A 15,846-nucleotide genomic window follows, 5' to 3' on the forward strand; every position below is an offset into this window, starting at 1 on the left:
ATTGTTGGTGGAGCTGTGAACGAATTCAACCATTCTGGAGAGCAATCTGGAATTATGCCCCAAAAGTTATCAAACTGTGCATACCCTTTGATCCAGCAGTGTTACTACTGGGCTTATACCCTCAAGAGATACTAAAGAAGGGAAAGGGATCTGTATGTGCATGAATGTTTGTGGAAGCCCTGTGTGTAGTGGCTAGAAACTGGAAAATGAATGGATACCCATGAATTGGAGAATGGTTGGGTAAATTGTGGTATATGAATGTTGTGGAATATTATTGTTCTGTAAGAAATGACCAGCAAGATGATTACAGAGAGGCTTGGAGAGACTTACATGAACTGATGCTAAGTGAAATGAGCAGAACCAAGAGATCATTATACACTTCAACAACGATACTGTATGAGGATGTATTCTGATGGAAGTGGATTTCTTTGACAAAGAGAAGATCTAACTTAGTTTCAATTGATCAATGATGGACAGAAGCAGCTACACCCAAAGAAAGAACACTGGGAAATGAATGTAAATTGTTTGCATTTTTGTTTTTCTTCCCGGGTTATTTTTTCCTTCAGAATCCAATTCTTCCTGTGCAACAAGAGAACTGTTTGGTTCTGCACACATATATTGTATCTAGGATCTACTGTGACATATTTAACATGTATAGGACTGCTTGCCATCTGGAGGAGGGGGTGGAGGGAGGGAGGGGAAAAGTCGGAATAGAAGTGAGTGCAAAGGATAATATTGTAAAAAATTCCCTAGGCATGGGTTCTGTCAATAAAAAGTTATAATTATTTAAAGAAAATAAAAAAGTAAAAATGCCAAATTAGATGCAATAACTAATGTACATCTGTTTTTCCTCCAGCACAGCCCAGGCCTCTTGCCTAATTGATGAACCAAAGCAAACAGGACAGTATAAATACCCAGACACACTTCCAGGTCAGATCTATGACGCAGATGTTCAGTGCAAGTGGCAATTTGGAGCAAAAGCCAAACTTTGCAGCCTCAGTTTTGTGAAGGTAGGCAAAGGAGGAGAGAGAGTGCCCTTTCAAGATTATATTAAAATTCTTAAGAGGCTTGTTCATGATGTTCCTATCATAGATTGACAAAGATTGGATTTTCTAAAGTCAAGTCAGCACCTCATGTCTGGTGTAATAATGAACTGCCTGGGTCACTATCCAGAATAAGTTGGTCTAATGGACCATGATCTTTCCTCTGATAGAAGGTTTGGCAAAATATGAAGCAGGAAAGATTGTTGGATTTGGAGCCAGAGAACATGTACTTGTATCCCAAACCTGCCAGTTACTAACTGTGTGCTATTGGAATTTACTTCATAATTATTTGTCTTTTTCTATCTCTCTGTCTCTGTCTCTGTTTCTATCTCTATCAATCTCTCTGTCTCTATTTCTGTTTCTGTCTCTTCTCTTTCTTTTCTTTCTCTTTCTATCTCTGTGTTTCTGTGTCTGTCTCTGTCGCTGTCAGTGTGTGCGTGCGTCTCTCTGTCTGTCTCTCTCTCTCTCTCTCTCTCTCTCTCTCTCTCGTCTATATCACCTAGGCTAAAAGTGCAGGGAACATTTATGGGCCTGATCCCACCAATGATTTTCTTTGGGAACCTTGACCTGCTCTGTTTCTGACCTGTTTTAGTTTTATATCCCATTCTCAAACTTCCACCTCCTGAAGGTGGACCATATAGATACCAGACTTAATTATACACTGATCGAATTAGTCCACTCAGAACTGAGTTCCAGAGACCCAATAGCCTCAGCTTCCCTGGTAGCAGGGAACCACCTGATAGGTATGTTCCATCATGCTCAGCCAATTTATGATTCTTAACCTCATTTTTCATTTCTGGTAAAAAGTAAATGGATCTGACATTTGACAATAAATGGATTTTAGGCCAAGTCAGTTCCGCTGTCTAAACTTCAAGTTCGCTTTCTAAAATGAGGATAATGGTGTTTGTACTGCCAATTTTAAGCAGTAGAATGAGGAAAGCACTTCATGAACCCTAAGGCATTTTAGAAATAGGAACTATGGGGTTTGGGGCTTTAGCAGTATGGGCTTCTCATAGAAATACAACACATGGTTCAGAGGATGACTATGGATTTACAAACTTTGGGGTACATGAGTGTCTTGTCGTAGGTCTGATAATATCTCTACTTCTTTCTTAGTAAAATGCTATTAATAACACATGCCTTGTTTAATTCATAGGGCTATTGTGAGTTTATTTGGGATGATAAACTTTCTCAAAAACTCTCTCTTTAAAAATATTTATTTAAAACCAAATACAAAATAAGAAAAAATAGAAAAAGGCTGAAAAGGGAAAAAAAAAAAAAACATTTGTCATGTGTCCAGCAGAATATCAGGAAGGATGCAAAATATGTAATGATAAATTTTCATTTCAAGAAAGCTTATATAATAATAGGAGATTATAGTCTTTGCTTCCTTGTAGGTTATTATTTTGTTCTCTGCTATGCACTTTTTCCTTTATTCTTTTCCCCCTTTTATCCTCTCTCCTTCCTGCAGCAGGCTACAGTTAAGCATGGACATATTTACACACACATACACATACATATAGTCATATACACATGTCTATATAAACACACCTATATGCATACACACATACGTATATACATATGCCTTTACACATATGTAGACATGCATTTAAAACTAATTAATATGGCTGACATACAATGTAGATTTCTCTCATGAATTGAATATTTCAATTTGATTTTATCTGAGATCAATGATTACTAGCCCTACTTTTTTTTCCTAACAAATTTTACTCCTAATCTTAGTTGTAGTGTTTATGTATATCTCGTATTTCCTATCCCTGCTAACTCTTCTACTTTAATTCTATTCCTTAGCTTGCTTTGCTGTTACTTAACATACTCCCACCCATGGATCCCTCCCTTATCTTCTCTCCTCACCTTTTTCCCCCTCTTTACCCATTTCCCATTAATCTATATATCTTATTCCATTGCCATAAATCTGTACACCCCTTATCCCAACTTATTTTATTCCCTTTCTACCTCTCATTGCCACTTCTTTACTGATTTTGAAGAGTGCTATACACTTTGTGGTATATGTGTATGTGTATTGTCTCTTATTTAACCTATTCCTGCTGTGCGTAGGTTTCAGAACTACAAGCACTCCTCCCCTTCCAAAGCCCGTATTGGTTCTTCCTCTGCACCTCATTTGTATAACGTAATTACTATTTTTATGTTTTCCTAAATAGTTTTGCTTTTTAGAGGCAGATCATACATAGTTCTGCCCCAATATTTCTTTTGAACTACCCAATTACTGGGTAGTAATCTTAAATATATGGTTTACATTTCCATGTAAAAAACATAAACAATTTGTCATTGTTGAGTCCCTTGAAATTAATCTTTGATGTTGGCTCATATATTAAATTTTCTATGGAGTTCAGGTTTGGTTGAGACAAAGTTCTGAAAATCTGGAGGTTCATTTAATATCTATTTTTTTTGTCATTCAATATTATGACTAGTTTTGCTGGATATGATATTTTTGCCTGCAGACCTAATTCTTTAAAGTGTGTGTGTGTGTGTGTGTGTGTGTGTGTGTGTGTGTGTATGTGTGTGTTGTAAATAATTACAGGACCTGCAGTCTTTTATTGTAGCTGCTGATAAATCTTGTCCAATTCTAATTGTGACTCCAGCCTATTTGAATTTTTTGTTTATTTCTTGTACAATTTTGTCTTTGATCTGAGGAGTTAGACATTTAGTAATAATATTCCTTTGTATTTTCCCTATAGGATATTTTTGAGATGATGATAGGTGGCTTTTTTCTATTTTTTTTTCTTTCCCCTAATGTTCTATCACTCTAGGTCAAATTTTTAAAATTATTTCTTGATTATGTATAAAGGATTTTTTTTGGTTCACAGCTTTCAGGTAGTCTAATTATTCTTATGTTTTTTCTTCTTGATCTCCAGATCTATTGTTTTTCTTAGAAGATGTTTCACATTCTGTCATCTTTTTTTCATTCTTTATATTTTGTTTTGTTATTTCTTGGAATCTTATAGCTTCTCTGGCTTCTCCTTGCTCAATTTTCAAGGAATTATTTCCTTCTTTAAGACTATGTATCTCCTTTTCTAGTTGGTTAACATTCCCCCCTCCATAATCTTCTTGTTTTTCTTGAATCGTTCTTCTTATTTTTTAGTTTTTCGTCAATCTCATTTGATTTTTTGAAGTCTTTTTTGAGTTCTACAAATTCTTTCTGGGCAGGCAGCCATTTAACATTACTCTTTGAGGTAAAGAGGTTTTTTTTTTTTTAACTTCTATGTCCTCCTGTGAAGATGAACCCCATCTTCCCTGTTCCCACAGTAAGTTTCTATGGTTGGGTCCTTTCTTCTTTGTCTGTCCGGTTTTTTAAATGAGAACCATTAATGTAAGCACCTCTAATCCTGGGGTAAGGGGAATGGTGTCTTTAGCTTAACTTTAGCTATCCCCTTTGACTTGGAACTCTGAATCAAAAGCTCTCCACTTCTGCAAGTGTCCATAGTCAGCAGTGTTCCTGCCCCACTGCTTCTGCAGTGGGATTCAAACCCAAGTCTTCAGACTCTAAATCTAGCACTCTTTACCATGACAAAGTTGCCAACTCAAAATTTTACCAGTTGCTTATTTCTTTCAGTTTGATGAATTGTACCAATTGGAATGTGAGGTTCCTCTTGTGCATTTTGAATCCTTCCCATATGCCTACAGATATGCTCAGTTCTCTCTCTTCCTCTTCATTTATCCAAAGTCTCCCCTTAACTCTTTTGCTCCATCCAGCTATTATCCAATATCTGACTTTCTCTTCACTACTAAATCTCTTGAAAAATTGTTCATACCCACAGCTTCCATTTCTTTACCATCAGCTGCTCACTCTTCAATCTCTTGCAGCTGAATTTTTACCACCTAGTATTCTATTGAAAAATTTAAGTCATCAATGTCTTCAAAAATCTTTCTTTCAAACTTCTTTTTTTCAAAGCTTTTGGCATTGTTGCACACCCAACTTGTTTTATGTTCTATCTTCCACTAACTTCACAGATAGATCTTTCTTACTACTTTTTTATGAGTTTTCGTTTTGGTGAAGTGGAAAGGACACAAAATTTAGAATCAAAGGGCTTTGAATCTTAGCTCCTAACATTTATTACCTATGTGATACTGGGCAAACCATTTAATGCCTCTACACCTCAGCTTCCATATTTATAAAGTGAAGAAGTTAGACTAGATGACTCTTAAGGTCCCTTCTAATTTTAACTCTATAATTCTAGTATTATTATTATTATTATTTTAGAAAATAAACTGTTGTTGATATCTTTTGTTTTTACATAACCAAATTTCTTCCAGTATCCATTTCCCTTTTTCCTCTTAAAAAGCCAGCTCTTATAACAGGTACAAAGCAGAAAAAAACAATCAATGTACTAAAAAAGTCTGGAAATATATGCAGTGTATCACATTTGTGGTATTTACCTCTGCAAAGGAGTGTGTTGGGAAACATTTGTTCATATCACTTTGGAGTCATGCTTTTTGTTATAATTTTGCAACATGGTTGCCCTTTCCTTTTCCTTTCCACTATACTAGTGTGAGTACTATTTCCAATGCTGTAAATACAATTCACCTTTTGTTACTTCAGCCAAAATAGAAGTTGTCCATGTTTTCCTGTATAAAATCTCCATGGTGCACTGGAGGAATTGCTTTAGGTCTTTTTGCATTCTGTGAATACAATGTCGCACTTGGACTGTTATCATTATGATTGCTCAATATTGCCACATAAACAGTATTCTTTTCAAATACATTTCCTGAATGATATCCTTTATGACACTTCTTTCATGAAAGTCATCATGATATGTTCCAAAATACTTATCACTACCATGCATCTGCTGATTGCCCTCTGGGTCAATTCTTAGCATGCCATGGTATTCCATAACTCATAGTTATATCACATCACTAGAAAATTTCTGGTAATAAAAAGCTGGATTTTTATTTTAGGTAGCTAAATGGGATAACTGAAATGCTATTCTGTTGTCCACATACAACCCAGTCCCTTCTTTTTTCTTGTTCTGAGCCCAAGTTATTATTCTCCTTTCTCAGGCAACCTCACTTCCTCACTCTCCCTCACGCCACATATCCAGTCAGTTGATAAGTCATGTTTCTACCTAGCCATCTCACATCTATTCAAGCAGTCACCATTCTTGTTCAGCTCTTTCTCCTCTCAGCTCAGAATCTTGTGATTGACTATTGCCGACTAATTCCCTATCTCTGTTCCTCCCAATCCATCTTCCACACAGTTGCCATTGATTTTCTTTAAGGGTTAGGTTTAACCATGTAATTCCCTTCCTGGAAAACAACAACAACAACTATTGTTTTTAGGACAAAATAGAATTTTCTCTGTTTGGCTTTTAAAGTCCTTTAAAACCTGGCCCTAATATACCTGTACTACTCATTATAAATTAGTTTAATTCCTGGAAGTGGAAAAACTTCTTCACATATGACCCTTCATCTCATTTCTGTGTCTTTACACTGGCCATTAAATTCACCTCTTTCTCTCCTCTACTTCCTAAATTCCTTTATTTTCTTCAAGCCTGAAGCATGACCTTCTACATGAAACCTTTTTTGATCCTTCATGACTCTTGATGTCCTTTCTCCCCAAATGATCTTATTTGCATATGCTCTTTATATGATTATTTATGTGTTGTTTATGTATGTGTTGTCTACTCTGATAAAATTCTGGCTTAAGAGCAGAGACTATTTCATGTTAGTTTTTATAGCCCTAGCACTTATACTGTTTGGTACTTTTTATGCTTTGTTTCATATGGATTACCAGAGTATCAATGAACAAAACTGTCACTTTGTTTTCTTTGATCAAGGATTCTTATGTGATCTTGATGAATGAGAGTTTCTGGTTGGAAGAGATCCTTGGCTGTACTGTCAAGCATTTTTGTAATTTAAAAAAAGGACACATTTGGAATGCATATTTTTTAAATCTCTCACTTGCTTCACTTACTGAAGAGGTATTTTGCTAAAGGAGATTGTAAAAATCTGCTTTGCCTTATATTTTTTATCAAGGATATTCAGCATATGTGTAGGTCCTTCTCATAAAAATGTTATAGAAATTAGAAAGTACTTATATGGGTTAGTAGTTATTGATCCACAATAAATTTATTCAATAGCTTGGGAGGAAGGGAGAGTAATATTTTCCATGATTTTTTCCCATTTGTTTTATATCTTTCAGGTATCTTGAAAATTGACTTTTCAGTGCTTTCAAAATTGTGTCACTCCCAGAACATATTTCTTCAGTATACATTTAATCTATTGCCCTTTGTGGATTTATATCTTTTAGTGCCTTTTCTACTTTCTTATTTAGCATATGGGAGAGTCCAAATGTGGTGGTTCTACTTTTTATCAAGGATAAAAATAGTTGGTTATAGAAATGTTGACAGATCAATTATGTTTTTCATGTTTATTGTCTTTCCAGTTAAATTTATATGTGTTCTTTATATGATTTTGCTTGGGTTTTTGGCATGATAGAATCATGTTTAGCTTCCTGAAGGATATTTTTCCTTTTACTGCTCTTTTGTGAATTGATCATTTTGGTGATCTTCTATTCTCCTCTCTCTCAATTGAACTATAACAATGATAATCTCAGTTGTTCTTCACATATAGTATTCTTTTAGACAGTGCTTTTTTATTTTTATTTAATATTTAATATTTAAATCTTCAAAAATGAACATATTAGTGTAATTGAAATCCTGCAACATGGAATCAGAAGAATCTTGGAATCTTGACATCAATACTTATTAGTTATGTGACTCTGAGTATGTTATATAGCTTCTCTGAGTGCCACTTTCTCTATCTCTAAAGTGACCAATGAATTATCTTAGAGTTCTAATCTATGAATTTTGAAATTTTTATATTCCAGGGTTCTCCACCACTAATATGTCATGGCTTTTGGGTGCTTTGATATCTCCAAGCCACTATGCTCTAGTTATAAAGTCAGGAGAAAATGAATACCATTACATGGCATTATTTAATTAGGCAACATTAGGCTAGATTTTATTTCATAACTTCATCATCACTTGGCTGTCCTGAGTCATGCTATTGAGTGGACACGGTAGAAATGTGAGATCTGACCTAGGTCAAAATAGAGACCTATCCATATATACGCAGAGGAGACCCAGATCAATAGCATGAATGCCACTGAAGTTTATTCCCAGTCTTTATGAATTTCCCTCCTTCATTTATACGAATTATTCTCACCAAATACTCCACATTAAGTTGTTGCCTTTGCTGTTACCCTGGTTCTATACTGCAAAATAATATCATCCATCCCATCCAACAACAGCAGTTACCTTCTGTTCAGTAGAAATGAGTGGTAGTCATTCATGACTGTGGCTTAATAGGAAATACATGTCCAGGTTTGGCTAGCCATTTAAAAAACTTACAGTAGGTACTTTCTCTCGCAGAAGGGGGAAAATTGTGAGAAAGCTTTTGTATTATTATATTAGCTTCAATCTGTTTCCTTGATCTATCTGGTGTCTGGCTTTTGTAACCTTTGCTTGGTCTTAGATTATTTCTTCTTCCTCCTCACTTGAATTTCACAGCTCCCTATAGATAGACTTCTTGGCTGGGTCTCTCTTTCACAAATAAGCTGGTAATCAACCTTTGCCTCTTAGTTCAACTTGTCTTTACTGACTCTGACCCTTCACTAACTCAGAGAGCATTGTTGCAGATGGTCCCACCCTATCTGGTCTTAGCTGCTTTGGCAATATGCCAATCAGTTTCATCTTGCCATGGGGACAAGGGCAATGGGATCTGGATGATTTTTTAAATGTTTAGTAAAAAATGTTTTCTTACACTAAAAAGCAAAAATTAGATATTATAATTAAATAACTAAATATTTTCTATCCCTAATGATTTTTTTAAACAATATGAGTCCTTTAAAAGCTTCATCAAAATTCTTCCAGAATTGCAGCCTCAATTAAATAATAAAACATAACATAAAACATCAGCAATAATGTGGTATACTAAATGGAGTGCTGAATTTGGTGTTGGGAAGAGATGAATTTTAATCCTACCTTAGGCACTTACTGGTTGTATGATTCTGGATAAGTCATTAACCTGTGCCAGCTTTAGTTTCCTCATCTGTAAAATGAGGGTGATAATAGTATATACTTCATGGGTTAGTTTTGAAGATCAAATCTGATAATATGTGTTAAATATTTTTCAGACCTTAAAGTATTACATGATTAGTCTCTCTCCACCATAGTATATCACAACCCATCTTTATTCTCTCATTCTGTAGGATTCTAGTCCATGCGATAACATAAATCCTCCACAGAGTATTTGTCTCAAACTTTGGAGATATTTTTCTGTTTTGTATTCTTTCAGTATTTCATGAGTATTAGTATAATACAGTCCCCCTAGCAGAGCAGAGAGAGAGTTGGCCATAGAGGAAGACAACTGAGGCTCAGGTCACGGGCAAGTTCTTTGATTCTCAGCACCCCTGGACACCTCTGCAATAGCATTAATTATAGACAAATTATACATCTGTAATGATAGAGGGAGATTTTATATATGTTCACCAAATCAATAGATCTAAATAAAAAAATCAATTTACTATTTGACTCATCCATCTGTTATCTGTATTGTTGTTATATGACCAGACCACTTCCTTTCTAGTTGTAGGTACCTTCAGTGATGTATTTGATGCTACAAATCATTGTTGGGCTCATGTAGCATCCCATGTGACTTTCCTCTGCCTTTTGGATCAATTTTATTCTTCTGAGATCATGATATTCAAAATTTGGCAACCTCACTGAGAGAAAACTTGTTGTAGACGTGACTTTTTGTGTCAAGGAGCATCACTCAGTTTCTCACTACCTCAGGGACCAGAAAAATGAGATTTTTCTATTTGGCTTTGAAATGCCTTCACAAGCTGGTTCCTTCTGATCTTTTAGTCTTTTCACACTTCTCTCTTCCATGAACTCTACAACCCAGTGACCTTTTCTATTTGCTTTATCTAATTGGTATTTGGAGTCTTTTCCCTGGCTGTCTACATGTCTGAACTTTCTCCCTCCTTTACCTCTACCTTTTTAGCTTCCCTGATTTCCTTCAAGATTCATCTCACATCCCATCTTCTGAAAGTGTCTCTTGGTGTACCCTACCCTGTTACTTCAGCCCCCTCCACTCCCTTGCCATGCCTGGTGACTTTGAGATTTCCTCCCATTATACTATATATAGCTTGCAGGTACAGAGATGTTTCTCTCCTTAGAATGTGAGCTCTTTAAGGACAGGGGCCAGGAATTTTTTTGTTATTGTTATTTGTTTGTTTGTCTTTCCTGTGTTTAGCTCTGAGCTTGTCATTTGAAGAGTGCTTAATAAATAGTTCTTGTTGTTTTTGACAAGTGTTCATTACTTTCCCAAGCTCCTGATGCCTGCTGGCTCTATGGTTTTCCTTAGTCAAAAGTACCTCTGGAAAATGAGACAGTGGTTCTTAAATTTTTTGTTTTCAAGACTCCTTAACATTCTTAAAAATTATTAAGGACCCCATAAAGTACTTTTGTTTATATCTGTTACTTGTTTCTAGTCACATTTGACTCTTCCTGACCCCATTTGGGATCTCCTTGGCAAAGATATTAGAGTACTTTGTCCTTTCTCCTCCTCAGATGAGGAAACTGAGGCAGACAAGCGTAAATGACTTGCCCAGGATCATAAATCTATTAAGTGACTGAGGCCATATGTGAACTCTGGAAGAAGTTGTCCTGACTCCTAGACTGGCATGCTATGCACTATGGCCCCAACTAGTTGTCCCTTCAGTGTCTATTGCCTGAGAAATTAAATTTTTTAGTATTATGTGAAAATAGTTTTAGATCCCTTTAATGGATTTTTGGAACATCCAGGGACTCTGGAGCCATTTCCTAAGAACTGCCGGTATGAAAAAGATACTGAATATCTTAATTGTCACTTTTGTGTAACTGTTTTTTGCTTTCCTTTTCAGGATATTTGCAAATCACTTTGGTGCCATCGAACGGGCCATAGATGTGAGACAAAATTCATGCCAGCAGCAGAAGGCACCATTTGTGGTCTGAGTAAGGTAAAGTGCATGATTTTTAGTCTTGTGTTTCATTTTTGTCTTTGTATTCCCAGTGCCTGGCACAGTGTCTGATATATCATGGTTGCTTAATAAATGCTTATTGATTGTGTGATTTAACAGAGGACTGACTTAAACAGATAAATGGCCTGGTGGGATGCAGTGGATAAAACTTTGGGCCTAGAATCAGAAAGACTATTTATTATTGGAGTACTGGAGAGAACATTGACTTAGAATGAGAAATTGTAGATTCAACTAAGACCAGCAATATTTACTAGCTATGGAACTTTATTCAAGTCACTTAATCTCTGTTTCCTCAACTATAAAATAGGGATAATACTTATCTGTGCAACCTTGAAGGCCCTCATGGATTTTCACTGGCTATTCCCATGTTCTTCTTCCTCACCTTTGCTTTCTGATTCTCTTACTTTCTTTCACACTGAATTCAAATGTCAGGTGTAATAGTTTTTTTCCTGCTCTTTCCATTGCTAGTACTTTTCTTCTGAAATTATTTCTTACTGACTCTTTATGTATCTTATACATACACAATCACTTATATACTGTCACTCCTTATTAAAATGTAAGCTTCTTGAAGTCAAGGACCATATTCAGCATAGTGTCTGGCAAATAATAAGGAGTTAATATAATAAATATTTGACTGACTAGTTAGATGACTACCTCACAGGGTTGTGAAGAAAACATTTTGTAACTGAACTATGTGTAACCATTAAATGTGAGCTATGATTATTATTGTTGACCACCAATGATTAACTATCTCTCACCACTATAAATCAATAAACCTTTGACTAGGAGATAAAGGGATTAGGTCCTGCATGAATCCACAGTGAAGAAATTAAAGATTCCTTAATTAATAGAATACCCTAAGTAGATAGGACTTACTTAAGAGACTCTCTTCCTGAATTAAAATAATTGTATATTAAATTTTACTATTAGTTACTGAGTAAAGTAATTAGTAATTGGCCTTTATGCTAAGATATACATCAAACTTAGAGGATCTGTGATTTTATCCTTATCACTGCTTCTAGATTGTCTTTGTTATGAGTTTTCCTAAATATTCATATCCTGTCTGATGATATCCTTCACTTACCTTAGTTAGGATGGTTGGCACATATATAATCTTGTACTGAGCCAATGCTATTCTACTTTCCATCTTGGATTAATATTTCTTATAGCTTTCATTCTTCTGCTATAGCTTTTGAGTATATGGGATAGTCTAATATCAGACCATGAAGGCATCAGTGAAAGACTTTACCAGAGTTCAAGTTCCAAGATAGAGTGTTTCAAAATTATATATAGTTTTGCTAGGAAACTAAGGTCCAGATTCCCCATGGAGTTGGAAGCACTAGCTTTGAGTACTGACTCTGTCACTTGTTAGTTATTTGATTTTGGATAAATGATTTGCTTTTCTGAGCCTGTTCTCTCTTTTGTAAGGTAGAAATAATCATGCCTTATGGGAATCTACTTTATAAAATCAGTCTCCTGGAAATGAGCATCTAGCTTCTATTTAAATAATTACAGTGAAGGCCTATCCATGATATTGAGATTTCTCTGACTATAGCTATTCACATGGAAGTTAGATGACCATTTCTCTAGGACTGATTTGTAAAAAAGATTCCTACTCTAAGTATGGGTAAGATTCTGGATTTCCATCTAATTTTTCTTTAATTCCTATCCTAATTAAGATGCTAGAATCTCAGAGCTAAAAGGGATTTAGAGGTAGACCTGTCAACCTCTGTATGAAGTATAAATTCTTTCTGTAACATCCCTGTCATCATATTAGAAGTCTGAACCCCTGTATGAAGTATAAATTCTTTCTGTAACATCCCTGTCATCATATTAGAAGTCTGAAATCCTCCCCCATGAAACTAATATTTTCTCTTCTCTTATATTTCATTCTTAGAAGAGAATGCAAAGCATGGTCAGTTGGTAGATAAAATAATAGTGTACATAATACTTTAGATGCTAATACTAAATATATACTAATTTTAAAATAACATTGTAGATAAAATAATATACCTAGATTTTATAAAAATATTTAGTGAATCTATAAGTTTGTCATGATATTTTTTAGAATAGATGGAAAGATATGGGATAGACTATACTATAAATAGATAAATCATATACTCTGAATGTTTGGACCCAAAGAGTAGATATTTAATGGTTTGATATTAGAATCAAATTTCCAGAAGCTTTCCCCAGGGTAAACCCTATGTTAGAAAAAGAATAATTGGAATGTTTATCAGATTTATAGATAACAGACATCTTAAAGAAATAGCCACGGTGTTGGACAATCAGAAATTTTAAATGATCTTAATAGCAAGCTGAATAATCAGACTGAATGAAAGAAAATGAAAATAAACTAAAGATAAAAGAAGTATAATTAGATAGTGGTATTTTTTTTAAGATTTGGGAGTTTGAGGGGATATAAGCTAAATGTGAAAGAGAAAGAATGATAACGTAGTCTTAAACTACATTGAAAGGCATTGTGTCCCAGCATAGAGTGATGATAGTCTGAGTGTACTCTGTCTTGCTGTACTATACTTGGAGTTCTCTACATCATATTTTACACAGGACATAAATAAGTTGGAGAAAACTTAGGCAAGAGGTGATAGTTGTCTTAAATATTTGAAGAGCTGTCATATGGAAGAAGAATTAGATTTGTTTTATTTGACTCTGATGTGCAGAACTAGAGTGATGAGTGAAAGTTCAAAGAAGGAAGTAAGGCATCCTGAACATTTTACACATATTTTCTCACTTGTTCTCACAATAGCCCTGGGAGATAGGCATTATTATTATTTTCATTGTGCAGTTGAACAAACTGAGGCACAAGTTAAGTAACTTACCCAAGGTCACACAGTTAATGTCTGAGGCTGGATTTATACTCAGATCTTCTCGACTCCAGACCTGATATTCTTTCTATTGTGTCACCTAGATACTTCTATGACAAGATAGTATCCTTAAGAATTGAAGATATCCAAAAGTGGAATGGAATAAAGGAAATGAGTTCCTAATCCTCAAGAAAGGTTTTAAAAGAAAGACTGCATGACCATTTGTTTGGTATAATGGATAGAGCATTTTTGTACTCTAGGTGGCTTCTTGAAGCCTCTTATAATTCTTTTACTCTCATACTCCAGTTCTTCAGAAAAATTTTCCTAAACCAAGTAATCTCCAAATTTCAATGTAATCCTCAAATCCACTTTCCCTTCATTAATTCAGCCTTTTATGGCTTATTTGAAAGAGCTCTAAATTTGGCCTCAGAGGATGTAGATTAGAATTCTGGTCTTGCAATTTACTATAGAGATGACATTGGGGAATCTCATCTCCCTGCTATACCTTGATTTCTTAATCTATACAATGAGGGGTTTGAACTAAATGGTGTCCAAGGTCTCTTCCAAATCTAAATCCATCTGTACCTTTCTGTCTTTTAGATATGTTCATCCCTTTGATGAATCTCCTTGTTAAGAAATGAAAGTATTCACTTCTATAGTTCATTTGTTTCATATAGATTTATATCATTTCTGTTGATTTTCACTTCTGATACTTGTGTTTTGGAGGGGAGCTTGAATCATGTCAGTAGAGTGTAAGCTTTGGCAGTGCTGATCTGGAGCAAAAGATTTCTAGTGTGGGCTTAGTAATGGACTATATGTCAGTTGCCTATGGAGAGTCCTAGCTAACTATGTAGCAAGATTCATCAGCTGAGGATTAATTATTAGGATTTTAGTATCACCATTTAAAAAGAACATCTGCTAGGGCATGGAGAAATTAGGGTCTGTTTTGGTGTAGGGAATAGGCTCATTGAAGAAAATCATGAATGTCTGAAGAGAGAACTATTGTTATTACCATCATTATATTGCTAGCAAAAGATTAGTTTGGTTGATGACCCTAATGCAGACAGGCTACTCTTACTTGCCTTCTTCTCTCCTTCCCATTTTCCATTTATATGGCCACCCCGTGCTCCAATGATAACTGGACATAGAATTACAACCAAGCAGAAGCTAGTGTCTAATAGACTAGGAATAATTCTGTTTTTCTTTATCCTAATCAAATCCCTTCTGGATTAGTGGATTTTAGTCTCAAATTTGGGGAGGGTCATCGACATGCTACAGTAAATACAGAAGAGAGACATTACAAAGATAAATCAAGGATGCCTATTCCAGACAATAGTAACTCACTGGGGATAAGATTGCTGCCTTCACCTATTTGGAGGGCAGTCACGTGAAAGAGGAATTCATGGTCTTTTGCTTGACAACAAAAACATTGGTAATGACAACAGCAACAAGAAGCATTTATTAAACACTTGCCTTGTGCCAGGCATTGTGCCAAGCACAAGTACAAAGAAAAGCAAAAACATGTTCTCTGCTCTCAGGAACTTCACATCCTCATGGGGAAGACAATGTATAAACAATTACAAATGTCCAAAGTGTGTATAAATACACACATACATATATATTATATATATGTAAATTATACAGGTTAAATTAGAGATCATCTCAGAGGGAAAGCACTCAGAGATTAGATGGCCGCCATAGCCCCTTACAACTCTAGGTCTATGAAGTTCCAGAGAGGAATCTATCAGCTTGACCTAGGGAAAACCTTCCTGAACATTCCAGAAATTGAATGGGCTGTCTAGCAAGCTCCCCTTTCCTGGAGACCTTTAAGTGGAGATTGGATATGACATATTAGAAATGCCATAGAGGGGGATCTTTATGTAGGGATTGGTTAGGCTAAATGACACCTGAAATT

At 35.3% G+C, this 15,846-nt stretch overlaps 1 protein-coding gene across 1 annotated transcript in view; it reads left to right on the forward strand.

Moving 5' to 3' along the window:
• Positions 1-15,846, forward strand: part of ADAMTS18 (ADAM metallopeptidase with thrombospondin type 1 motif 18) — a 176,535-nt gene that overhangs the window by 83,124 nt on the left and 77,565 nt on the right. The window contains exons 9-10 of the mRNA XM_031949246.1: positions 857-1,010; positions 10,990-11,085. Coding sequence (XP_031805106.1) covers positions 857-1,010; positions 10,990-11,085 — 250 coding nt within the window. The remainder of the gene's footprint in view (positions 1-856; positions 1,011-10,989; positions 11,086-15,846) is intronic.

This window comes from Sarcophilus harrisii, chromosome 2 (genome assembly GCF_902635505.1).
Source record: "Sarcophilus harrisii chromosome 2, mSarHar1.11, whole genome shotgun sequence".
NCBI lineage: Eukaryota > Metazoa > Chordata > Mammalia > Dasyuromorphia > Dasyuridae > Sarcophilus > Sarcophilus harrisii.